The sequence below is a fragment of the Malaclemys terrapin genome, chromosome 12, assembly GCF_027887155.1.
Source record: "Malaclemys terrapin pileata isolate rMalTer1 chromosome 12, rMalTer1.hap1, whole genome shotgun sequence".
NCBI lineage: Eukaryota > Metazoa > Chordata > Testudines > Emydidae > Malaclemys > Malaclemys terrapin.
The window spans coordinates 23,428,158-23,455,074 of NC_071516.1; the positions used below are offsets into that span (position 1 = coordinate 23,428,158).

Genomic DNA, 26,917 nt, shown 5'->3' on the forward strand with positions numbered 1-26,917 from the left:
CAAGGTTCAGAACAAGTGGAAGCCCAAGGTTAGAATAGTAGTGGTGGGGTAGCACAGGTTAAGTGCATTGGCAGAATAGTCTGGCAACCTAGGACTAGAACAGCAGAGAGGAACTGCAGATTAACAGTAAGGAGTGCTGTACTGGAGAAGCTTGCACTGTATCACATTCCACTGACATTGCCCTTTTCTAGGAGATTCCCAGCACCACCACGGATTCAAGAGATATCAATGTTAAAATGAAGACTTTATGGCAGGGGCTTCTACAGTGTGGACCACATCTTACTGGGAAGATCATCGTGTTGACACCTCCCTTCACATAACATCAGTGCGGCAACTACAATAATTGCTTAATAAGGAAGTCCTTATAGGGTGCTTAGTTTTTTACTTGGAGGTTTTTTGTTTTGTTTTTTTGAGTCAGCAGCAGGAAACCAGAAAAGCCAGCACAATGTAAAACAGTCAACTTTCCAGAACACAGTTTAAGAACTGCCAACTTATTCTACCTGACTTACTGGTTACAGTGATCCTGCATTTAATATGATCAAATAGCTGGGAACCTACTTGATTGTGTTCCAAGCACTTAACTCTCACTCCCTGAAAGCCAACATCCAGCTGTCTGGTGCTACAGTGCAGCTGGGAATAGCAATGCAAGCATGTTGGATGTAGTGCACTAACAGGGAGTGTCACCTCATGGGGGGCTGGGTAGGCCAGATGGGAAGGCAGGTTGCTGGGTAGAAAAAAAGAGAAAGGAAGAGACTATATCAAGAAATCAAAGAGTAACGAAGTAGGGACACCAAAAGCTGGCACTATGTTGCTGTGAGGAAGCTAGCAGTCCCAAATTCACCTTCAGCTGTGTACAGCAGAACTACACGGAGCACAGCAGCAAATAAGAGGATTACGTGTAGGGTTACCATACGTCCTCTTTTTCCCGGACATGTCCGGCTTTTCGGCAGTCAAACCCCCGTCCGGGGGGAATTGCCAAAAAGCGGAACATGTCCGGGAAAATGGCGGCTCTGTTTAAGAGCCCGGCTGCCTGAACGCTACCGGCTTCGGGCAGCCCCGTGCCTGGAGACCCTGCGCCGCTGGAGCCCGGGAGGGGAAGTGCCCGGCTGGGGGCGCAGGGTCTGGAGGCACGGGGCTGCCCGAAGCCGGTAGCGCTCCGGCAGCCTGGCTCTTAAATAGAGCCGCGGGGACTGGAGCCTCCAGCCGCCGGGGCTGTGTGTAACTGACACTGTGTCAGTTACACAGAGCCAAAGAGGAGAAAAGCCTCCAGCCCCCGGGGCTGTGTGTAACTGACACAGGGTCAGTTACACAGAGCCCCAGCCGCTGGAGGCTCTGTTTAAGAACCGGGCTGCCCGAGAGCTACCGGCTTCGGGCAGCCCCCTTGCCTCCGGACCCTGCGCCCCCAGCCGGGCACTTCCCCTCCCGGGCTCCGGCGGCGCAGGGTCCGGAGGCACGGGGGCTGCCCAAAGCCGGTAGCGCTGGGGCAGCCCGGCTCTTAAACGGAGCCTAAGAGGAGCAGAGCCTCCAGCTGCGGGGGCTCTGCTCCTCTTCGGCTCTGTGTAACTTATACAGTGTAAGTTACGCAGAGCCGCTGGAGCCCGGGAGGGGAAGTGCCCGGCTGGGGGCGCAGGGTCTGGAGGCACGGGGCTGCCCGAAGCCGGTAGCGCTCCGGCAGCCTGGCTCTTAAATAGAGCCGCCGGGACTGGAGCCTCCAGCCGCCGGGGCTGTGTGTAACTGACACTGTGTCAGTTACACAGAGCCAAAGAGGAGAAAAGCCTCCAGCCCCCGGGGCTGTGTGTAACTGACACAGGGTCAGTTACACAGAGCCCCAGCCGCTGGAGGCTCTGTTTAAGAACCGGGCTGCCCGAGAGCTACCGGCTTCGGGCAGCCCCCTTGCCTCCGGACCCTGCGCCCCCAGCCGGGCACTTCCCCTCCCGGGCTCCGGCGGCGCAGGGTCCGGAGGCACGGGGGCTGCCCAAAGCCGGTAGCGCTGGGGCAGCCCGGCTCTTAAACAGAGCCTAAGAGGAGCAGAGCCTCCAGCTGCGGGGGCTCTGCTCCTCTTCGGCTCTGTGTAACTTATACAGTGTAAGTTACGCAGAGCCGCCGGAGCCCCGGAGGGGAAGTGCCCGGCCGGGGGCACAGGGTCCGGAGGCATGGGGGCTGCCCAAAGCCCGAGCGCTACCGGCTTCACGGTCTGCTGGGCAGCCTCCAGACCCTGCGCCCCCGGCTGGGCGCTTCCCCTCCCGGGCACCAGCTGCGCTGGGGAAGCGCCGGCTGGGGGCGCAGGGTCTGGGGGCTGCCCGGGAAACCGTGATGCTGGTAGCACTGGGGCAGCCCTTTCCCCCTGGCTGGGAGTGGGAGGGAGGAGGGGGCGGAGTTAGGGTGGGGGAAGGGGTGGAGTTGGGGCGGGGCTAGGGGTGGGGAAATGGGCGGGGCCATGGCCCGTGGAGGGTCCTCTTTTTTTATTTATGAGATATGGTAACCCTAATTACGTGATTAGAAGAAAGCCACCCAAAGGTGGTTAATATACAGAAAAACAGTGAGAGGCATTCAACAGTAACCCTTATTACAACTGCCAAAAACATGGCTGCATCCATGTTTCTGCACTGGTCAGTGATATGAAGGCCAGTGCTATGTAAAGTCATCAAATTGCAAAGCAACAGATATTAAACTAATAGACTATGATTACATCAGTCATTTTATACTGTCTATAGGCCAGTCTGCTATTTAAAAAGTAAAGGCAGGTTGTGGGAAAAGTTGTTTTGAGATGGGTAGGAAGAACCTTGCAAGTGTCATTACAAAAACATACAGGAGACTTGGATTTCATCTCACACTTCTCCTACGCATGCCTTACTGATTTTTTAATGGAATACACTGTGAGCTTGTGCATTTTCACAGACAATACCGCACCTGAAAAGACGACTGGAATGGCCTCATTTCAAGTAGCTCCTTCTGGATTCTGGCTTTCAGTCCAGGGTACATTGTATTTCCACCAGTGAGAAAGACATTCTGGACAAGTAAAGCCTGTTGCTCCTTTGGATACCTGCAGGAAGAAAACCAATGCTTCAACTTTGGGAGCATCTCACTGCAATGAGTGAATAGCTATGGAGAAGAATACTGCCGCCTCAACATCAAGCGAGATTTCTTTGGACATAAGCAGACAGTCCTTGCTTCATGAATACCACACTCGGTGCTCATATCTGTTTTCCTGTAGACAGCCAGAAGTTCGCTGAGGTGGCAGACGAAGTCATTAAAACAGTACCTGTGCTGGCTCCCACGTTATAATCAGAATCCTACGTTACCAGAATTCTGTTTATAGTGATTTCAATCCACAGTCCTTTATGTAGGGCTAGAGCTTTTCTCATATTAGATTATTTTTCTGGTCCTACATTTGTGGGGTGACTCAATGCTGATAAAAATAAATGAATTAGGGCTCTGGGTAGGGTTGGGCATCTAGTTAGTGTCCCTCTACACCAGTGGTTCCCAAATTTGTTCCGCCACTTGTGCAGGGAAAGCCCCTGGCCGGCCGGGCCGTTTTGTTTACCTACCGCGTCCGCAGGTTCGGCCGATCGTGGCTCCCAGTGGCCGCGGTTCACTGCTTCAGGCCAATGGGAGCTACTGGAAGTGGCGCGGGCCAAGGGACATACTGGCCACCGCTTCCAGCAGCTCCCATTGGCCTGGAGCAGCGAACTGCGGCCACTGGGAGCCGCAATCGGCCGAACCTGCAGACGCGACAGGTAAACAAACTGGCCCGGCCCGCCAGGGGCTTTCCCTACACAAGCGGTGGAACAAGTTTGGGAACCACTACTCTACACAGATTTGCAAGCCCCTTGGCTATTCTAATCCTGACCCACTCCAGGTTGTAGTGTCATGATTCAGATTCCTACAAGGGGCTATTGCTGGCATCTGTATCTACTTAGGCTAGCACAGGATTGTTACTTGGTCACTAACGATTCAATCCAGAACACAAAGGCCACATGGAGCATTGTGGATCAACTAAGGCTGGCAAAAGAAAAGGGGATTTGAATACCTGTGCTGTCAAGCAAGCAGCTATTTTGACCCAAATGGTGAGAGCTGAAATTCAAAACTAAGATGAAGATTTTCAGAGGAATTTAAGCGAGTTAGATGCCCAGACCAAAGTGAATTTTAGTGGGATTGGGCCCTTGATCTGTTTTCAGTTTAGCCTAAGGGAGTTAATTCCATTTCCGCAAACAAAGCCCACAGGGAGCCATGCAGTTTTGCTAACTCACCTGTCCAGGACGTACTGCATGGTTTCTGCTATGCCCGCCTGCTCTTCTCCTATCAGAGAAGGTTGGAAGAGAATTTCTGGAACCCGGATTCTCTCCGTACCAAGAAAAAGCTGGTGGTACTCTGCCAGGTTAAACACGGGCTTTAAATATAAAACATTAAATATTACTTATCTTTTCCCACTATGTTTTCCCCTCACTACTATGTTGTGGGACCTGATTACAAAACACCAGTGCCCTGACAGTTCACACACAGTTTGACTTGGCAGCATAGATAGGACTAACTCATGTTTTACCTGTATTCCTACAGTGCAATAGGGCTTGAGCCTTGCAGGTCTGTAGAACATATTCAATATGATTGAATCATGGTTCCGTTCTATCTACATTACAAGGCCAAAGTGTGTGTTTTAATCATGTTGGGGGACTACAGTGTCAGAGTCATAGAATTTAAACCCAGAAGGGACAACCAGATGATTTATTCTGATCTCCTGTACATCACAGGCCACCAACACCACCAGGCACAGGCACACAAAACTCAACAACTGAAATTACACCAAGATATTATAGCCCTCAGAAGACTAGACTATTATGTGCCATAGGCAGAGAATAGGATGTACTGAGGTGCACCAAATTTGAGGTTTCTGCAATGGCAGGGAATTAAGTGAGGTATACTCCGATTATCCTGGCAAGAGACCGGCATCCCAGGCTGAAGGGGGCAACCCCACCTTGCCTCCCTCTACCCCCTCAACAGGTCATATATAGCAATCAGTTAGACCTGGACCACATGAACAAGAACTAGCCAGCCAAGCACTTGAGAAGGAGAATGCTCAGTACCATCTGAGAGCACTGGTCATCCCCATCCAGTGCCCTGGCTATGGCCATCTCTGATGCTTCAGAGGAAGGAGACAAAAAGAATCCAGGTTACATTGGGGGGGAGGAAATCCCTTCCTGACCCTTGAAGGTGACTGGCTGAAGCCCTGAGATTTTAGGGACAGACAAACCAGAAGGGACCATCAGGCAACATCAGTGTTGTAATCCATAATCACTATATACTTTGTTTCCCATTTTCCCAGCAGATTGCTGCTTAAATGGATTACAAAGGCACCAGCTACACAGGGCAGAGGTTAGACAACCACGCTTTCAGTACAGTTCTGGGCAAGCCAGGTTGTAACATGGTTTGGCCAGCCAGTGTGGGCAGGGCCAAATCATGTTATAAAGCCAGGCTTCAGCCCAAACAGGCTGCATCTATACTGTACCTTTTTCTTACTGTTGTTACAATTTGAGCTCGAAGGCACTAATGGTTGCCCAGACTTTTAAGCCACCGTTTCACATAGGTCTGCCCTAAGCAAGGTTACAAGTCATATTATTTTGTTAAAACCTCCACTGGGGCCTTGTCTATACTAGTGCTCTCACTGTTGCTACCAGCAGTGGCATCAGTGGCAGCAACAGTCAAATGAAAAAACAAGGCTAATGCAGACAAGAGTCTAATAGAAACATAGGCTGGAGCTGCGGTCTAGCCTGTTAGGACTGGGTTTATCCCCATCCATGCTACCAAGCCAGATTCTATTGTAAAGGTCAGCTAAGCAAGGTTGTTTGCCCTTTTTAGATATGGCCAAAGTCACTGGTAACACAGCCGTGTTAGCAGAGCTTTAGCGCTGTTTGCCTCACCAACATCAACAGGGACCTTTTTCTGACAAAGCTGCTAGCAGAACTGTGCTATAGACCAGCACCTGATGCAGGGTAACAGCCTGTTAGCACCATTTTATATTAAAATTTCTCAGGGGGAAAAAAAAAATCCCTGCCTATGTTGTTGAGGGAAACAATGCCAGAACCCTGCTAGCAAAAGCTACATTGACATACTGTCGTAGCCAACATGTTTGTGTTTCTAGCGTGAACAGAGTTAAACTGGTAGCAAGAAGCCCAGTCAGCTACAATGCTAGCAGCCAAGTCTCACTTGCTTGAAGGACATCTTCATAAAGAATGAAATTAAAGCATCTGTGCAATGTATCAAGCTGACCGCAAGAGGACAACCATCAATTCTATTTTTCAAACATTTAATATTTCTTTCTAATGAACCCTTGTTTATAAGAGACTCTTACAAGCTGTAAAACATTTCTCCTCACTAATGTTCATCTTTTTAATGGAGTAAAAAAAAAAGATCAGAGTCTTTTCATTTAGTTTCTTGGCTGCACACCAGTCTCAAATCAGTCAGCTGAACCATGCAAAGTTCTAGCATGCCTCTATTATTTAATTGTGGCTGCAGAGGCAAACAGTAAGTTTCAAAGTATGATTACACTTTTTGAATACGTATGGGCAGCTACATTAGCTAGGACAAAAAAATTGCAAGGGCCATCAATCCTCATGCACCAGAATATAACTGATCAACTGTGGCTGGGAAGAAGTTTCCTCCATAGTCTAACGTTCCAGGTGACGAGGAACCTTTCTCTAATGCATCCAGCATTGGCTGCTATTGAGCTAGGATAGTAGACCCACTGGACAATTGGTCTCGACTGGTAGGGCAATCCCCATGAAGTGAAGAAAGATTATAAAGAGTCAAACCTCCACTGTGGTAACTGGCTTCTCAACTTCAGGCTGTTCCTCAGCAAACAAAGGCTCAAACTCATGAATGCTTTCCACATCCTCCAGGGACTGTTCACTGCCCAAAGGGTCCAGGTCCAGGGTCTGGGAAAGGAAACCAAGAGGATCAGTTATTTCAGTGACCTTACCTCTGATAACAGCCTATAACAGGCTGGGATTCTGATGAAACAATGGCCTGTTAGCCTGATCCTGCCCTGCTGCCTGAAACCTCATCTCTGCAATATACTTACACAAGCATTAAAAATTCTCAGGCACTGAAGAGAAACCCAAACCAGGGAACAATATTATATTATTATACACACACACACTAAATTCCACGAAGTCCTTTAACTCCTGATCAAGATGCCAACTCGCACATTAAGCCTCCTATTCAACAGACTGACCACCCATCTCCCTGAATTAGCCTTGTTAGAAGAAAGGGTCTCTGCTATCCAAAGTCTACATTAAATCTTATTAAAATAGATTTTTAAGACCAGTTAAAAGACCTGGAAATGAACCAGATTTTAACTGCTCTATAATTACCACAGTTCCTCACCTTGTTTGCGTGGGCCTGGAAAATAAACACTTACAGGCTACCTAGCTGCCACATGAGTCTTGGAGTTGCCTAGTTTCAGACAAGCAACAGTCTGGGTGTGTTGTGCCAAAAAGGCCACAAGGACATTCTGTCAGACATAGGGATGGTCATGGCTCCAAAGCTCTTTGCTGAGCAATGATACCTTTAGCCGTGATCCTAGAGTACTCTTGAGAACTGGGAAAGATTTTTAGGGTAACTTTTTAAATTACCTCATTTACTTCTACAATAAACAGTAATTTGGGTTTGGGGTTTGTTGCAGAGGACTCGGCTTTGCTTGTTGTACACCAAACAGGCTATTTTGAAACACTGAGCAAACAACAGGAAAAAAGTTACGTTTTAAATGGTCTGAGTATGTTAACAAATCCCCTCATTCCCTTTTTAAAATGGGAAGAGAGGAATTTAAAAAAAAAAAAAAAAAAAACTCACTCAAAAGTCTTAAATGACATCCTATGTTTTTGGGAAGAGTTCATTTTAGATGGATGCTGTTAGCTGAAGATCTGTTAAACATTTAGGCTTCTTTTAAAAAGACAAAATAAGACAAATACCCAAGAGGGAAGAAAGTAGCAAAAGATAGGAAAATGTGGGCCAGTTGCCAGATGGCCACAGGCACAGCACATGGTACACAATGTAATTAACCATTCCTTAATCCTGGCTTTTATTCCCTTAGGACAGACAGGCTCTTCATTCCGATCTTTCTGAGCAGATTTGGGGGGCAATTGCCCCCCTCAGGCCTTCTGAAACAGGGTATCACAGGAGTCTATTTTATCAACTTCCTGTTCAATGAGCACCACCGCTGGCAGGATTAATGAAGGAACGTGGGACTGAAGTGTTCAGTATGACAATGACACCCAGCTCTACATCTCCATCGTGTCTGACCTGTGTGGTATACTAAAGAAATAACCAACTCTCTCGAATTTGGAGCTCAGATGGGGGATAGCTGGCTGAGACTCAGTCTGGACAAGACTGAGTATATTAGTGGGTTAGGGAAAAAGTCAGCCAGGTGAATCAGTGAAGCTCCTATCAGCACCCCTAACTGAGGAAGTGCAGTCACCAGATGTGCCATCTTTATATTAGTAGATCCTGGGTTGGTCTTGGGTGGACAGGCAGCAGTGACAGTCAAGATCATTTTTTTCACCCGTAAATGGTGAGATGAGTGAGGCTCTTCTCTCTGATGCAGGGACTGTGCCACAAATTTTCCATGCCTTGATCACCTCAACATCTGATTGCTGCGACATGCACTAATTGGGACTTCATCATGAAACCACTCCCAAATTAAAGCTCGTGTAGAAGGTGGCAGGCCAATTACTTGGAGTCTCACACCAGCGCTCTGGGATCTGCACTGGCTGCCAATAAGTTTCTGGGTAGAAATCAAGTTGTTAGTTTCAACCTGTACAGTCCTAAATAGTTTGGTCACTTGGATCTACTTCTGTGCCCGTGCCATGCTGCCGCAGTAGAGATCAGCAAAAGTACTTGAGATGGAGCACCCTCACTACCAATAAGGAGTTGGAACAAGGTGCTCTCCATAACAACCCCTCAACTTTTGGAACTCGGTCCACCCTTTGGTCCAAAATAGCCCAGATTTGTTAACCTTCCCGGCATGGTGTAAGACCCAACAATTTAGGTATGGTTGGAGGGGCCTGATTCTTATTATGTCTGTTGATGTCCATTTATCTGTGAGTGGGATGGCCTGTCCATGTTGATATTACTGTGGAAATTAATTATGTGAAGATACCCAGAACATGGGATGGACACTTTTACTCATATTTCATAAATCTAATAATACATTATTCCTAATTTTTTTTATGGGTAGGGTTCGGCCCAGTGCTGTGTCTGGAGTACAAAGGAGGAGGAGAGAAAGTGGTGCTAGTGCTGCAAATGGGGATACATTGTATAACGATACTAAGTTATAGGTGCTGCTTAGAGTATGTGTTGAAAAGAAGGAAAGGAAAACATTCATCCCCTCTGACTGCTCTTGCCCCAATCCCAATGAAGATACTTTCTCCTTCCCCTACCCTCCTAATTGGCTCTGGGAGGAACCAGGGAAGCATGTTCATCCCAGATAATTGTACAGTTTAACTAAGTGTCAGGATAGCTGATCTGATTTTTGTACTGGAATATAAATCTAAACAGACACCCAAGAGATGTGTGAGGATACTGGGTGCTGAACATAGCAAGAGTTGTAAATTTCAGGCAAAACCACAAAGCCAGCTCCAGACCTAACCATAGCCAAGTGAGAAGAGGGGTGGCAGTGGGGAAGGGCAGCAGTAATCAAATCAATAAGTAGTTGCAAGTTGCTAAAGGGAAGAGCCGTTCAGTTACAAGAACAGTCTAGAGAATGGAGACACTCTTTGAATGTATTACATGTAGTAACAGAAGTAACCTGGCTTCAATGCCGTACCTCTGGTTTGCTATCCACAACATCCACTTCAATGCTGACTTCTGCCTGTAGGATCTTCTGCTTGGTTTGTTCAATGGCCAGACTCAGCTTGTGGATGTATGATTGCAGTTCCTCTGCGGAGTCCATGTTCAGTTCAACCAAAGCTTTGTGAAACTGATCCATCTGACCATCTTCTAGCAGTTCCTGCAGAGAGATCCCCCCAATAAGTAGGTAGTGGTTGCCAACAGTGCAGGACAGTTAGAAGAGCAGCGAAAGGCACGGGACATTTCCCCTTGCTGCTGTAAATAACACACAAGTCCATCTGTTGTGATGCAGACTTATTGCCTTAACAGGGTAACTGCTAAGTCTTCAATGTGCTGTATGTGAAACAGTGCCAGAAACATTCCCAGGTTATTAGGGCTCTGAGAGCAGTACCCTCCACCCCCAAACACATCTTCCATAACTACCTGCACATAGAGCAACCTGTCCAGCCTCTCTTGGTCAAGCTGCAGTTTCTCCTCCCGCCGGCGTGCATTAAGCTCTTGGAGCCTACGTAGCTGCTGCTGCCGCCTCTCCTGCTTCTCCTCCGATGTCAGGGTGCTACCGAGGAGTTTGCTGGAGAAGGGCAGCTGCATCTTGTGCACGTTGCTCTCGTAGTACTCAGGAGACCTCCACTTCTGCAGCTCTGTGGGAATATTTTGAAAGCAAATAATCTATTTGCCAGGCTGACACTGTATCTGGTCCACACCCCGTTTTGCAAATTCCCACATTAAAGAACATTGTAAGAAGCAGCAGTCTAGTTTGGGACCCTTCCCTACTGCCTAGCCAAGCATCGCTCCCTGTTAGCTGCCCCTCAAAGTAGCACCTACTGAATGCAAGAGCATTAGATTGCATACTCAGATCAAGCTTCTTCCAGTCTGTCTCACTGCATACTGAGCTCTAGAACGCAAAAAGCATGAAATACAGGAGTGGTGAACAGGGCCCTAATTCATTCTTAAAGCCCTTCTGCCCAGGTTGCATGTCTCCCTGCATTTCCACAGTCCCTTGCAGACTCTTTTACTGCGCAGGATTTTTTTCCTGAAGTAGTATTTTTTAAACACAAAAATATATAAATAAAATTCTTCTAGAAAGTTCCCATCCTTTGAATTTATCCTTCTTTGCAAGATGTCTAGAGTGATTTCTAGCTTAGCTACTACATTTTAGGGCCCCTCTGCAAGATTGTGTGTATCAGTCTATCAGATTCATTCTCTGAAATGCTAGTAGCCCTAACCTGATAGAAATGTATTATGGATACATGAGAAGCAGAGAATGAACCAGATCAGATACAGAAGTGAAGCTGACCAATCTATTTTCGCCCAATGCTAGCAGTAAAGAAATGATAAAAAGTAAAATTTGATTTTAAAATTTACCCATTTGAAATAACCCCAGTTATTAGTAACAGAGGGATTTTAAACTAACAATAAAATGTTTTTAACATAGCACATGAGTTTTATCTTGATAAACATTACTTTAAATTTTCTCTATTTTATGGACTCTCCTTTATGGACTGCTATGAAACTGTTGTCCCACATGTTCTACAAGCTGGACTAATGGAGAGGACGCCATGAAGGCTTAACTACTTCATATATGAAGACTGTCCGAATCTCAGTAAAAGGAGAATTCTGTCTATTTGACAATGAGGTAGAGGACAGGATCAAACTTGAATTAAAATTGTGTGGTTATGATTTACACCCAGCCTTACCTTCTATATAATCCTCTGCAATATAGCTGTGTTCATGCAGTATTTCCTCCATGCGGCTGAGAGTGATGGCAGCAAAATGCCCAGGGTATTTCAGCTGCAGAAGGCGCTGAAGATATACAGCTGCCTGGCATCCGCCAAGATTGATACGTTTGCAGTTTTTAGCATCCAATCTAACACAATGCAAAAAAGGCAGACAAAGGAAACTAGAGACATCCAGAACTTCACAGCATGAAACATCTCTTTTAAATCACAGGGGAAATAATATTGATTATAAATAAGTAGGCAAATACATAGCAGATCCAACAACTTTGCTACCCCCAACACCACCAACTATAGGCAATATTCAAAAGCTTTGAAAGTTTCATTTTTGTTTTTGCAAAAAGCCCCTACTGTCAGCTTGTTTTGGTTTGCTGGGTTTTTGGGAGGTCAGGGGTGGGCGGGGGGACAGAACAGCTGTAGAATTGGCTTTACTGAAGGGAAAATATCAAAGACCTGGAAATCCCATAGGATCACAAGACTTCTAAAGCAATGGGACTCAAAACAGTTACAGTCACATTAGTTTCAGCTCCATTAAAAAAAAAGGTGGGGGAAAATACTGGAAAGGAGAAAAATTGATTAAGAAATACTTGAATACAGGAGTCGCAGGAGATTATCAACAGAGCATATAACACAAAATTAACACCATAAGGAAATACTTGGTCACAGTGGATTAATCTTCCTCCAATGTACAATCAGCTTGCAGAATCCATGGCCACAGAGGTTCAGAGTCACCTCAACTAGACCAGTGGCTCTCAACCTTTCCGGACTACTGTCCCCGTTTCAGGAGTCTGATTTGTGTTCCGTACCCCAAGTTTCACCTCCCTTAAAAACTACTTGCTTACAAAAATCAGACAAAAATACAAGTGTCTCAGCACACTATTACTGAAAAATTGCTGACTTTCTCATTTGTACCATATAATTATAAAATAAATTGATTATCATATTTATATTCCACTTCAAGTCCAGTGTGATACTTGAGCCTGTTTTTCACTTGTGAGCCATGTCTGAAGCTGGAGCCCTGCCGCCCGGGGCTGAAGCAGGTAACTTAGCTTTGCAGGGCCTTCTATGACATGGTACCCCAGGCAATTTCCCTGCTTGCCACCCCCTAGGGCTGGCCCTGACTTGCGACCCTCTAAACCTGTCCTGTGATCCCCCTGGAGGTTGCAACCCCCAGGTTGAGAAACAATGATCTAAAGGAGTTGAGAACCCCCCTGGAAGACCTCTGCATACCCCCAAGGGTATGTGTACCCCTGGTTGAGAAACACTGGACTAGACTATTTTGTGAAGAACAATATGTCTAGCTATGCTGTCTAATAGAAGCCCAAATTTTCCTACTTCATGGAGTAACTGACTGCTGGAGAAAGCCCCCTGTACAGCTTTACACAACTGGCCATGTGGATCATGTGAACAAGTCTGATTTTCCCTGAAGCATCAAGTATAGACCACAGGACCATTTACTGCAGGAAGGATACAGAAATGCATGGATCAATGGTCTGAACAGTATAGCAAAGCCCAGGTGAGGGCTTCACAAGTCTGACCCAGCCTTTTTGATTGTCTAAACCGGGGTCGGCAACGTTTGGCACGCGGCTCGCCAGGGTAAGCACCCTAGCAGGCCGGGCCAGTTTATTTACCTGCTGAAGCAGCAGGTTCGGCTGATCATGGGCCCCCACTGGGTGCGGTTCGCCGTCCCGGGCCAATGGGGGTGGTGGGAAGCGGTGCGGGCCGAGGGATGTGCTGGCCGCGGCTTCCCGCCGCCCCCATTGGCCCGAGACAGCGAACCGCGGCCAGTGGGGGCCACGATCGGCCGAACCTGCCGAGTCAGCAGGTAAATAAACTGGCCCGACCCTCTAGGGTGCTTACCCTGGCGAGCCGCGTGCCAAACGTTGCCGACCCCTGGTCTAAACAATCAGAGTAAACACAACATATGTACCTTTTCTACTGTGTCTGGTATTTTATTAGTAGAAAGATTATCTTGCTCCTTTATTTTAGAAACATGGATTTATGCACTGTAACAATAAAGAAATGCATTGTGTGTATTTCACAAAGAGTATGCTTCACCCCAGCATTCAAGTATATTAGAGCCCAAATCTCCAAATCTTGCTATTGGAAGGTTGACCGCACCCCATCCTTTCTTGTCTTTAATAGACATTTGAGCCTGCAAAGAGTTCAGGTCCCAGCATCTGTTTGGAGCAAGACACACAATGAGGGAACCTGTTGTATCTGCTGCCTGCACTTCTGTATTCAAAATAAGAGCCGCTGTGCATCACTTTGTAGAAACCAGTGGCCACCTGTGCTAGAGCGTCACTCACCTGCCCTCTAAGACTGGCAAAATGTGCGTGCACTGATAACCAGAAGACACTATCAGACTGTTGCAAGGCCAGTCCTGCCTCCTGTTGTGGTGGAAGCTGTACATACTGTCCACTCCATATGAAACCTTTGGGACCTGGTAACATTCAAACAGGAGCTCCGACATCATTTGCCGCGAATATAGAGGATTGCACACTGCTTCTGTTAAAACGACTGGATGGTCAACACAACCCTGTAGCAGAGCCATGGGACAGAGAAGATAATAAGAGAATTATGATGTTCATGTGATCAACACATAATACAGATGGGTCTTTTCTCATTTCTAGTTATTTTGCATATAGAACTTAAATGAAAAGTAGTTTCACTCTTTATCGGCATATATCTTTTATTAGACATCCTCAGCCCTACTTAAGGAGAATAATGCAAATACTTATGGGTACCAGCAATAGCTCCGAGCAAGACAGTACAATGATTGGTATACTTTTTTTTTTTTTATAAATTACTATAAAAGTAAGGATTAAGTGACCGAGTAATAAAAACACCTGAGCCTTGTCTACCCTATACATTCCACCATTACTTCAACTAGTAGAGAATAATGGGCTGGGTCCTAATTTTAGGGGGAAAAAAGAGAGATTTTTAATGCATCTAAGTAACTTAAGATCCCAACTCCCATTTCCAAAATGGATTTAGGCAGTTAGGAATCTAAGTCTCATTGTGAGTGGGATATAGGCTGTTTGAAAGCTTTACCCAAGGCTTAAAAGGGCTGGAATTTTTGCACACAATATGGTAAAGGGCTATACAAACAAAATGCAGTCTGATATATAAGACAGACAACTAGGTCAAGGAGGGATGGCCACTCAGCTAGACCCCCAAATCTCTTTGCTTGAGGCTGGCTCTAAACAACTGTTCTCAACCAAGATCCTGCAACAAGAACTATGCAGAGCCTCCCTGAAGTCAATGCCCCACTCCCGGTGCAGTTCTCAGTGCAGGATGGACTGGGCAACTTCGTTTTACAACAAAGAACCCAAGACAATGGACACAATCAGAACACAGCCCCCTAAAGGGAAACCTAGACGTGCCTTGGGATTTCCTACCGTAACACATACCCCGTTCCGTACCTTGGCCGTCTCACCCCACCAGCAGCCTTAGCTGAGAACTCCCCCATTTCCCTCCGTTATTGCTCAGCCACAAACTCTGTCCCACCCCAAGCTCCTCAGTCTCCCCATCCCGATCCCCCCCGTCAATGCCCAATGCCGATCTCCCCCCCACCCCGTCAATACCCAACCCACCCCAAACAGCGATACCAGAAACTCTTCTCCACTTCTGCTCCTCCTGGATCCTCCTGCCCACAACCATCCCAAGCCATGTCCCTCACCCCTCTGCCCAGACTCCATCCCCCATTCTCTGCTGGGTTTCATCTGGTCCTCCCCCCACCTATCCCCAACCCCACTCCTGGGCCTAGCGCCCCCGACCCTGCTGTCCCGCGGGGCCCAGGTTTCAAACCCCTCCCCGGTCTCCCCACGTCCGGACCCTGCCCCCGGGCGGTACCTGCGAGGAGACGCCCAGGCGCTGGAAGATGTGGTCGAACAGCAGCTCCTGCAGCTCCAGCTGCACAGGCACGTTGCGGTCGAAGGGCGAGCGGAGGAGCCAGCGCAGCGGCTCGGGGCTGCCCAGGTCGTTGCCCACCTGGGTCTCGGTGCCAGCCCCGCCCCGGGCCCCCCGGCTCCGGGCCGCTAGCGAGCGGAATCGGAGCAGCGGCTCCCCGGGCACCTCGGGGTCCGGACAGGCCCAGCCCGCCCGCGCCTGGAACGAGCCGTTATCGATCACGAGCGGCACCGGCTGCGGCGTGCGCACGGCCGGGCTGGGCCCCAGCACCGGGTCCGGCAGCCAGCGGGCATCGCGGAACTGGAACACCAGGCCCCCCGCCGCCGCCATCCTGGGGCCGCCGCTGCCGCGCTCCCTCCGGCCGGGAACAGGCGCCCGCCACCAGCGTTCCGGGCCGGGCGGAGCTCAGGGTGCAGCGGGGCGGGTGAACCAGACCTCGGGGTGGGGGTAGGCAGCTGCTGACAACCTTCGCGAAGGCTTAATGCTTTGTATGTGGCCTCCTCTGCATTAATCCAGCTTGCAGAGCATGTGGGGCAACAGGCTCATAGCACTCCCTAAGCGAGAGTCCCTAAAAGAGAGAGAACTTCAAGTAATGTTTATCGAGATAAAAACCATCGTCCTGTTTTAAAAAAACGTCTTGATTGTGTTAGTGTGAAATCCCACTGTTACTAATAACGGCTTATTTCCGATGGATACAGTTTTAAAATCAAATTTTACTTTTTATCATTTCTTTACTGCTAGCACTGGGTGAAAACAAACTCGTTGGTTTCACTTCTGTTTGATCTAGTTCCTCTTGCTTCTCAGGTGCCCATAACACGGTTCTATTGTGTTAGCGTGTCTAGCACTTCAGAGAATAAATGTGACAAACCGGAAGATTTTGGGTATCAAAGGGGCCCTAAAATGTAGTGGCTAAACTAGAAGTCACTCTAAGCAGCTTTCCAAGAAGGATAATGTTAAGGATGAGTACTTTCTTGAAGAATTATATGAAGAAAGAGCTCTACAAGAAGCAACAATTCAGTATAGGAAGGACACACCTGGTAAAACTGGTTTAAAAGCCAAGTTTTGTCACCCTTCTCAGTTTCACAACTCACGATGCTAAGATCAGAGTAGAGTCTTTTCTGACTACGCTTTCCCCTTAAGCCCTTCCAACTAAAAATTATGGAAGTCAAATCTTTTTAATGCTTTATCTCAAAGCCTTAATTGTACAGTTTTTCTTTAGAAATAACTAATAACGGCTTATTTCCTATGGATAAAGTTTTAAAATCAAATTTTACTTTTTATCATTTCTTTACTGTAACTAAATTTTTAGTATACAGGTAACTAAGAGAAGCATTGTCTAGTTAGAGCAAGAGACCTGAGTCAGAAGTCTTGGGTTTTGTTCCCCCTCTAGCACTGACTGACTATCTAGCCTTAGGCAACTCACTAATAGCCTGATTTTCAGAAATGATGAGTACCTACAATTCCTGTGAAAGTCAATGGCAGCTGCAGATACTCGGCCTCTTTGAAACTCAGGTCACTGATTTTTTTGTTTACTCGGGGTACAAAGTAGGAATAACAAGACTTCCCAAACTCACAGGGGTGCTGTCAGGTTTCATTAATTAGAATTTACAAAGCACCTGGAGAACCTGTGATAAAAAATTCAAAAGGTTGTGAATATTGTAGAAAACAAATGTATACACAAACAAGAAAACTAAAAGCATGCAAATATTAGTAATGTGCACTTATATACTCCCTTTCATTTGAAATTTTTTCCAAGTGCTATACAATTAAGCAACACAACCCCCCTGAGAGATGAGTGGTTAGTAATGGTTTTATCTGACTGATGGAGAAACACACAGAGAGAAGTTAAGTGATTTTTCCACAGTTGCACCATAGGTCAATGAGAGACTGAGGGCTTCTTTCCTAGTATTCCTGCTCTAATCACTGCCAAACTCCCTTGTGACCCACAATTCCTATAAAAAGGAATTATTTTGCCTTTCTTAAGAGGAAAAAAAAGGAAAAAAAAAGAATAGTTAAAGGACAGTGATCTTATTAACTAATATACTTGTCAAGGAAAGAAAAGAATCACAAAGGGATTCAAGCATACTGAGATGGTTATACTATCTATCCATCATTTCTCTGAAAATTGCTTATTGCTCATCTCAGTTGTGGGAGCCTGACATAAGAACTTTTCAATAAATATAAGTTTTCTTCTTTAGCCATCTCTGTAGGTTGGATTCTGATTGTAGTGGTTTCTTTCCTTGGAAGATGTGCTAGTCACCTTGTTTTTGACAAATATTAAAGTGCCTTGTCATCTATTTTTTACAGTAGGCATGGAAGTACTGTTTAGTATATTTTTATAGGCTTTGAAGGGCTCATAATTTATGGCTATCTTCTAATTGCAAATATAAGGAGGGGCAATTAAACCAGTTTCTTTCCGGTTTATTTTTCTCATCCTGCCCTTAATCCTTTTTGTTTCCTTCCTCAATGGGCTAGGGGTTGTCCTAAATACTAGCTAAGCTGAGAATGACAGCATAGTCTTTTTGTGACACAGACTGTGATGCTACCAAAAGGTAGCTACTGAAGCAAAGTAAGCAACCAGTTTAGTCTTAGCTTGACCTGAAACTAGCTATGAGGTATCCTCTGGTTCCTTTGGTGAATGATTTGACCTTTCCTCTGCTCTTTTTTTGGTTTTGTTTGCCATTTGGGTTGTTGTTGATCCTACTGATTATCTGGCTTCACCTTTTACTCAATGAAGGTAAGTTTTACTATCAGATAGATAAATGCTTTTGTATAAAGGCTTTAAGTATTAGCTTTCCTTTTACAGCACTCTGCTAGCTATTTTTAGGCTAATGCAGCTTGTCTCCTAAAGAAACTAAAGGCTTTCTCAGTGCAGCAGGTTGTATATGGAAAATCAAGCTCAGTATAAGATGTTTTATCAGTCAAGAAAGTCTAGCTAGAAGGACCTGTTATTAATGGTGGATTCTCTTTGTTAATCTTTCTCTGAAAAGCAATGGTTTAACTTAACAAAGTTGTGGAAGAGTGTTTTGTGGATTTTAAATAAAGCTCCCCTCCTTTTTTTGTGGTGAAACCTCAAATATTATGGAGTTATCTCATAACTATTGGGTATTTACTCTTCTCCTCAGTCACTTATGATATTGTTTAGGAGTGCCAGCACTGATGCCTTGTCAAATAGTACAGGGACTGAAAGGAAGCTTTTGCAAGGGAGAAAAGTGTTTGTTTTCATTTATTGATTTGTTTCCCTTCTCTTTGGGATTTCCCCCTTGGTATTTCTCCACCTTCTCATATATCAGTGGCTAACAGGCTTGCTGATGTCCCTGAAGGGATAAGGCATTGTTAGTTCTAACCTTGGAGTGTAATTGACTGGATTAGATTAGAGCACAGGAATCAATTCTAGGCTCAGAAAGAGTGTTTCTCCCTTGAAGGCACTGCCTTCAAAGAGAATAAAGTCTAATGTAAAACATGTCTTCAGCTCAAATTGATGCAATTTGCTTTTCTTTCAATCGTGTAAGGCCCAGTCCTGTAGTGGGTTCTGTGGGAATAGTGAGAATGGACTTTAATGGACTGTGTGGCAGCAGCAGAATGAGAAGTACTGATAGCTAAGGAGGATGATAGTCTCCAACCATCCTTTATCCCCTCATGTGTGTGCACAGACACCCACATGTTATATTTTGACTTGGAGTCCCCCTTTGCAGAAACTAAGATTCACCACTTTATTGTCCTGATTTGCTGAGGGAAGAACCTGGGGATTTTTGGATCCCATTGTTAGATTGCTCTGGGACAAAGACTACAACTGGTATTGTCTTGGTCAAACCAGGGCAGGTGACAACCATATTTCAGTGCCCACTGGTTACCATGTAAGTAAAGTCCTGTTATGTGTGCCCTGAAGCTTACTGTTATGGATAATATAACTGAATTGTGGGGGTAATTGAAAGGTTCAAGACTTAGGGGTGATGGTAGCACAAAGTTACATAGGTGGAATGGAAATGCTGCTGAGGGCATGGCCTAACTGTGTGCATATATGTGTATTTATATAATGGTCTGGCTATGGCTATACATACATGTTTAGTTCATTGCCATTTCAAATTATTCTGTGTGGAGGTGTGGGTATGCATAAGCTGCCCCAGGGCAAGTGACAGTTTACACTAGCACAATGCATCTAGTGGGTTGCTGGTATAGCTACATTGATGAAGCTACTCCACCAGTATAAATCTCAGGACAGGTCTACACTACAGCTGGGATTGACACTCTGATATGGATCCACTGGCGGTTGATTTAGCGGGTCTAGGGAAGATCCGCCAATCGATAGCAGATCGCTGGGTCGACCCCTGTACTCTACCCCTGATGAGAAGAATAAGGTAAGTCGACAGGCTATGTAAAATGACCCTTCTTAGTCCCTACCTGGTCTATTCAGTCATATCAGCATAACTAGCATGGTGTGGAATGTTTCGTAGTATTTTACAGCAGTTAACTTTGGAGTCAGCACAACTGTGGGAGAGTGAGATGGATTCTACTCAGACCTCAAGAGACTTGCTCACTAAACTCTAGGGTTACATTTGTTCAGTCTCATAGTAATGTACAAGTGTATGAGAGCCTAGAGTGGCTTCCGAAACCTCGACTATGGATGGTGATATGCTAGAGGTAAGGAACCCCAAGTTGAGCTTGTAGGACTAGCAGTTAGAAAAGAAAAACAAATCTCTAACTTGTAACCTGAACACATTTGAAATAGAAATCACTATGACACAATACAAATGGCATCCCACAATGCAACTTTCTAGAGTAATTTTTCACAGCAGAGCCATACTTTAAATGCAGCTGCTGTACCTTAATACTTAACACTTCTGTTCTCTTTTTTCCCACCCCAACCCCATACAGTTACTTTACATTTAACTTTAAAAAAATTGTTTTCAGCCCAATTGCCCTGTGCCAAAGAAATAAAGAAGCCATCTTCTGATCAGTCTGATGACAATGCAGACCCTAAATCTGAGAATGAGTCCCCAGGGAATAAAAGCTGGAGTGAGATGCCTGCTATGAAGTTCCAAAAGGACATGTGGATGAAGGCCCCTATGGGGCCCAAGCCGGCTTATCTGAGTTCAAAACCAAGAGTCCAAACGAAAGGCCTCTTTACTGCAATCTTGGATAGTCTGTCATGGGCCCAGGGGACAAGGCTATGTCGCTTTGAGAAGAATGCCCTGTATAATACCATAACGGTGAGTGGACCAGCCATACCAGCTCTTTATGTGAGGGCTGTTTTTGTGTGTGTCTCATGCCTGTCTCTTCCTTCCCACCACCTCAACCAAACTCAGATTCTGATTGCTATTTTCTGCCCTGCTGATTAAACCATTTATTTGTGTCTGTTCCATACCAAACTCTTCTCCATTTCCAATGGTTCCTGTTCTGGGTAGTAGTTAAAGGTGCTATGTAAGGACACACACGAGTGCATTTATATATTAAAAAAAATATTCTGAGCATTGCAGAGCTACTCTAGTTCAAAAGGCAGACACAACACGTAAACAGTAGCTTTCATTGTTTTAGTTTTCTCAGTGATCTGATTCAGCTAAAAGGCTACACTTGTGTATACAAACTCCCTTTGATATAACATGTCAGCATGTAAGTTTTAAATGTATTGATAATATAGTTTTTAAAGCTGTTCTAGACTCCAAATAATGGAATATGTGTAAGTCTAAAAATTATTTTGCCCTCTTCACTTACTTGACAAGACCTGAATTCAGGATTCTCCAATTTCCTTGCTGATATTAAAGTCCCCAGCATCTAACTCAGAGCACAGAATGCAGTGCTACCTGTTCTCTAAGTATTTATGATATCATCCACTCCTGCGGGGTCTTGGCATGTCAGTAAAGTAGGAAATATCTTTCAAATGCTATAAAAACCTGCTATAAAGTACATGAATATAAATCTTCTATTGATCTTGCTTTTTGTGTATTGATCCTGCAGTTGGATATCCAGTGACTTCAGTGGGGCTCTTCAGGGGTCTGTCCATGTGGAGTAGCTTGGGGACTGGGGATTTAGAGCAGTTCCTTGCTATGTGCCAGGTCTGCTGGGGGAACATGGGGGGAGAACCAGATGCTCATTGTGGTCTTACACCTTTTATATCCCATTGGAAATGCCATCAGTTTAAATAATGTCTTCACCAGGAAAAATCTCTTTCCCCCTTTTTCCTGCTAGCTACTGTGCACCCTGCTTCTTTCTTTCATCTGGAACTTTGGCTGCCAATTGCTCGAGATCTCTAATGTCCTGACGATTCAGCTGCTGCCATCATCTCTGGTTATCTGCCCAGCTCAGCTTTTCACCCTGCTGAGAGAAAAGGTGGTGAAAATCTTGGATGCCCTGAGACTAGAAATCAGAGGGCTGTCTGCTTCATTCACTGGGAGGAGATATGAGAAAACTGAAGCAAAGTGATGCAGCAACATGCATGGTGGTTCCAAACTGGAGAACTACATTGGTGTGCAAATAAAACAAGTGGGGATATTGCCACTAGCAGTAACCTATTCAATGTCCTTGAGAGCTGTTAGTGTGGAACAGAGGCATAGGAATTCTCTAATCTTGACTATGTGTTCCTTTGGTTTTTTCTTTTCTTTTAATCTACACACAGCATCCACACACACATCACAACTGGCTTCCATGTGGATAATATCAATAGATCAACTACTGTCGGTTGAGCTGACACCTTTTGCCAGCACCAACCTCATTTCAAACACTTAAGGCAATGAACATCTGTTGATTGTTCAAGCACCATTATGCTCCAATGACAGAAAATAACGGTTCATATTTCAATCAGCTCATTGTTTTTTTGGTCTCTAACTTGTAAGACCCCAAATGTTAGAGATTAGCAGATTTTTCAGTTCTCAGCTCCTGAGAAATGGAACAAACCTACCTTAGATTGCTAATGGGTTCACTGCCACACAATATACAGAGACATTGGGCACAAGACTTCTCCATTCCTGCCCAGTGTTCCTGGTGCATTCTTTTTAAGCACTTAGCATCTTGTGTATATGTCAAGTTGTGCCTCCAAAGGGGTACATTTGTACTCAGAAATTTAAATTGCCTCTACTAGGTGCAGGGATCGTAGGGCTGATGAAAGTGTGGGGTGCCACTAATTTGTGCCCTAAGGGAATACCTGATAGACACATTATAAGCAGAAGGGACACTGACCATTGCATTGAGGTCAATAAGTTCTTGACAAATCTTTAAAAGGACAGCAGATCACAACCATACACAAGCTGTATCATTATTCAGCAATCAAAGCATTCACAGAGTTTGAAAGAACCTTTGTTTTTTCTAGAGAAGTTCTGTAAATAAGTTGCTCTGCATAGAAGTACATGAAAGGACTGCAGAATTATTGTATTAACCTATGCTATTGATGCAGCATGTCTTGAGAGTGTATGTTGTCTTCTCCTAAGACACTTATAAAAAACAGCTATTACATTTCCTGGGACTTCTCTGGTTGCTAAATTCTAAATAAAGCATGTGGCAAACTGCACAAGACTGAATAAACAGTTTATTTAAGAAGAGTTTACTTGCCATTCCTCAGATGGCTGGGGCTAATTAAAGTATCCATACCTGGAAGGTGAATATAGGGCTGGGATGATTCTCCTTTTAGAACACTCTGATGAGGATGAGTAAAAGATTTTGCCTCACAGTTTGACCATGCTAAATCAATGCAGTCACAGTGGGAAAGTGACTGGGAGAAGGTCTGTTCTCTCTCCCCAGTTCACAGTGGTGTGTATGTACCAATCACTGGCTTGGCAGGTGTCTGACACCACAGTCTCAGGAAGATGGGCCAGTTTAAATATTTAAGATAGGTGCCAGTGGAGTGGAACGGTAGTTACAGCCTGCTACTATTTTTAATGTGAGCTGTAGCTTCTAGTACAACAGGGGGTTGTCTGAGCTTTCCTGATCTTTAAATGACTGACATTTCCCCCTCCTTGAAGTAGTAAGTGAAACTTACAAAACAGATTAGGAAATCAAATGTACCAATACAGATTTGAGCTCTAACAGTTCACAGAAGACTAAAGCAACATTTATGTCCATTTCATTGGAATTTCACTCTTATTCTTCAGAAGAGCTCAGAACCAATAAATTACTCTTCTGTCTGCTCCAGTGGAACATGAAACAGTAAGAGGTAGAAGGAATGGAAGGAGATATTCCCCTTGTTTCTTCCAACTTAATTTTTTTGTATTCTTCTATTTCTAACTGGTTCATGTTCCACTGAAGCAGCAGAAAAGTAAGTATTGGTAGTGAGCTCTTCCTTATTGCCAGTATATACCTGAGTCCTGCATGGCCCTAGGTATTTGAACAGTAGCTTCATCTGACCATAGAAATAGGATTAGCACATAGAACCACTCCCTCTCATAGCTAGCTAGCTTTGAAATAATCAGATGAATGGGAGTCCCTCAGACCATGGTATGATTTGCATTGATCTGGTTTTGAACCTTATTGCAGATGCTTTCCCGTAGTAGAAAAAAAACATAGATTTAGAGTAGTGGGTTTGCATAGGTCTTTATAATAAAGATCCTAGTGCGCTCACTTTCATTTATCGCATTTTTCAAAATTAATTTGGGTATACACCTCACTGCTGCAACTTTCGAGTGAGCTGAGCCCCTTTAATGCAGTGCTTCACCATTAGACATCTAATTCCCTTCCCTTATCCCAAGGACTATTGAGCTCCTCCTCCCACAAAACGTTAATTTGCAACAGGAACATATATATATATATATATATATATATATATATATATATATATATATATATATATATATATATATATATATATATATACACACACACACACACGAGGCAGAGCACTTATCCCATATATTAATTATCTCATCTCAGATTGGCATAGGAATGAAGGATAGTTGGTAAGACTGTTTCTCCTAAGTTCCCACGCAACAGTGCAAGTCACGGAAGGCTTTGCACATTGAAGGCTTTTATCCGGCAAACACTGAAACGGGCTTAAGCGGTTGGAGGCTCACCTTGAATATTTCTGCAGTAGCAATCACATATTCAAGGCCTGAGAAACTGCTGGGTGCGAGGTGGCCCCAGCCAGCCCCCAGAAGCAGTAATCAGCAACATCGCCAGGTGGTGGAACCTAAAAAAAGGTTCGTAGTTAGCGAGCTCGCTGTGTTTTAATATAGCGGAGGGAATTCGTCGCTTTACACCAAGAAGAATTAGTTACTTCTGTAGTAAGGCTAGTTTTGCAGGACCCGATCTCCCTTCAGGTTTCACTAACTTGTGCTTTTAAAAAAAAACTCAAAGCAAGGCAACAACCACCCTGTTCCAAGCTGCTTCCCTAGTCTCTCTGAACAAGCGTATTTCCCTAGCAGCCAGGAGAAGAAAGGGAGAGCGCTGTGCTTCAAGCAAAGGATAGAGAGCAGCTTTTCCTTGTCCCTACCCAGGCTTCTCCAGACCCCTACTCCTCCCTCCTTTGCATGGGTTGTGCCTTGAGCTCTCTCTGCCTGACTCCACCCCTTCTCCCTGCAGCCCGGCTCCTTTCAAACCCGCCCAAGCCCCTCCTCTGCTGCCCAGCGCCAGCAATTAGAAACCGGCAGAGGAGCCCAGCCGGACCCGCGGATTCTCACGCCGCTGGTTCTCGCCGAGCCGGGGGTTCGCTCCATCCCTACGCAGGGCTGCGGGCCAGGCTCCCCGCGGAGGCAGAGCAGGTAGGAGGGGGGGATCCCTGGAGGAGCGATGCCTTTGTGTCCCCAGCAACTGCTGGTTCCTAAGGGTCCCAGGGAGGGGCGCGCAGCTGCAGGGTCCCTTGGCGGGGCTCGGCCGGGACGATGCGCCCCTCGCCAGGGCATTGCAAGCGAGGTAGGAAGGCTCTGGGCGCCGGGGCTTGCTCTCGCTGCCCAGGGGACCTAGTGGTGAGAGGTTTGCCGTGTCCCCGTGGCTAGAACGTGACCGAGGGTGGGTGTGGGACCCTCTGGTTGACAGACCCCAGTAATGGTTGTGGGGTTTGCAACACCCGAAAATCCCCAGTGCGAGCCTACCCCCCCCCATGGTGACCAGATAGCAAGTGTGAAAAATCGGGACGGGGTGGGGGGTAATAGGCGTCTATATAAGGAAAAAAAAATACCAGGACAGTCCCTATAAAATCAGGATATCTGGTCACCCTACCCCCGCCCCATGGTCCAGCCTTGTTCTGCGAAGGGCTGCAACGCTGGCTGGGGACATGGCAATGGTGCGAACAAGTGTGTGTGAAAGACATTTAGGAGTGGGAATGCTTTAGTCCAGCCGTTACAGGCGAGTAAAAAGTTGTGGGAACAGTGGGATAGGGGACACCTTCTGCCCCCCCCCCTTTTTCCTCTCTCCCCTACGCACCAGGATTGCATATTTATAGCATCCGACTAATCGTACGTGTTAATGGTGTTGGGTAAGTGGTTGTGTGGTGCAGCTGGACCGTTACACTGCTGCGTGCCCTGGAGATTCAGCGTCTCTTGTCATGTTGGCGAGCGAGCCCTGTTCCTGTTTGCTCTGAAGCCCCCTGGTGTTACCGGAATGTTCTCTTCCCTCGGCCAGCAGGAAGAGCGTTTCCTGGCCTGGGCATGCAGCGTGTGTGCACCCACACGTGTGTTAACAAGGATCCTGCAGTTGGATTCTTGCCCAAAGTCCCTGGCTCACCCACGTGGAGATCCCTTGACTCGGGGTCGTTTGCATGGATCTAATTGCAGCATCTGAGCCTAAGTTAGTCAGCCTTGCTTTGGGTCATGGTAACTTCCAGCAGCTGCAAAAGTGCCACCACAGTGATTTATTTTTAGTGATCTTGGCAAAGCATTTTTATAATGAATAGCTGGATAAGTTATTGCTGGTTAACGGGCTCCTGAAATATAAAATTATAGTTGAGTATTAATATCTGCTGCATTGGATTGCTATATTCTGTTTTTTAAGGTTGGCCGGCAAATAAGTTTTTGTTTGTTTATTTTTTCCTGGTCACTGAATCAAAGATGTGCAGAAATACCTGAATATAATGATGTGCCACCACCTGGCTCTACTAGAAATAAATGAGGATATTTAGGCTCAGGCTTGGATTTGAAGCTTATTTTCATAAGATTTCTGGCTGCATTCAAACCAGGCCCAGAGATTTGGCCCTTCTGGCTTTGGATTCAGCCAAGAACCAAAACTGTTGGCATGAAGATTCAAATCTGAACCCTGCTCCCTGTGAAACGTCAAGAGTCATGATATTCTGGCTTTGGCCCATCTGCATTTCCTACTGGAAGTGAAGTATTGTGACTCCATCTTATCAGTTGTGTCCTCTCTCTTTCCAAATATTGCATTTAATTTTTAAATTTTTCCTTCCATGCTAATAACTCCAGTGCCTGCCTCTGCTACTGCCTATAGCTTTCCCAAACAGTTGCACTCTGTTGATGCAAGTGTCATGATTCTTTCTAGTTTCACTGCTTCCCACA

The 26,917-nt window shown here is 45.7% G+C and overlaps 2 protein-coding genes across 3 annotated transcripts in view; one reads left to right on the forward strand and one right to left on the reverse strand.

The window, feature by feature from the left end:
* ACTR5 (actin related protein 5) overlaps window positions 1-18,097 on the reverse strand; it is a 32,002-nt gene extending 13,905 nt beyond the window's left edge. For both annotated transcript variants that reach the window (XM_054044982.1, XM_054044981.1), the window contains exons 1-8: window positions 15,432-18,097; window positions 13,886-14,115; window positions 11,538-11,707; window positions 10,264-10,481; window positions 9,818-10,000; window positions 6,807-6,929; window positions 4,251-4,390; window positions 2,911-3,043 (exon numbers count right to left, since the gene is read on the reverse strand). In XM_054044982.1, the coding sequence (XP_053900957.1) occupies window positions 2,911-3,043; window positions 4,251-4,390; window positions 6,807-6,929; window positions 9,818-10,000; window positions 10,264-10,481; window positions 11,538-11,707; window positions 13,886-14,115; window positions 15,432-15,818 (1,584 nt within the window). In that variant the 5' untranslated portion in view covers window positions 15,819-18,097. The remainder of the gene's footprint in view (window positions 1-2,910; window positions 3,044-4,250; window positions 4,391-6,806; window positions 6,930-9,817; window positions 10,001-10,263; window positions 10,482-11,537; window positions 11,708-13,885; window positions 14,116-15,431) is intronic.
* A 6,999-nt stretch (window positions 18,098-25,096) lies between these two features.
* The window catches only part of ARHGAP40 (Rho GTPase activating protein 40), a 72,996-nt gene continuing 71,175 nt past the window's right edge, over window positions 25,097-26,917 (forward strand). The window contains exon 1 of the mRNA XM_054044988.1: window positions 25,097-25,171. The gene's annotated coding sequence lies outside the window, so the exon portion shown is untranslated. The remainder of the gene's footprint in view (window positions 25,172-26,917) is intronic.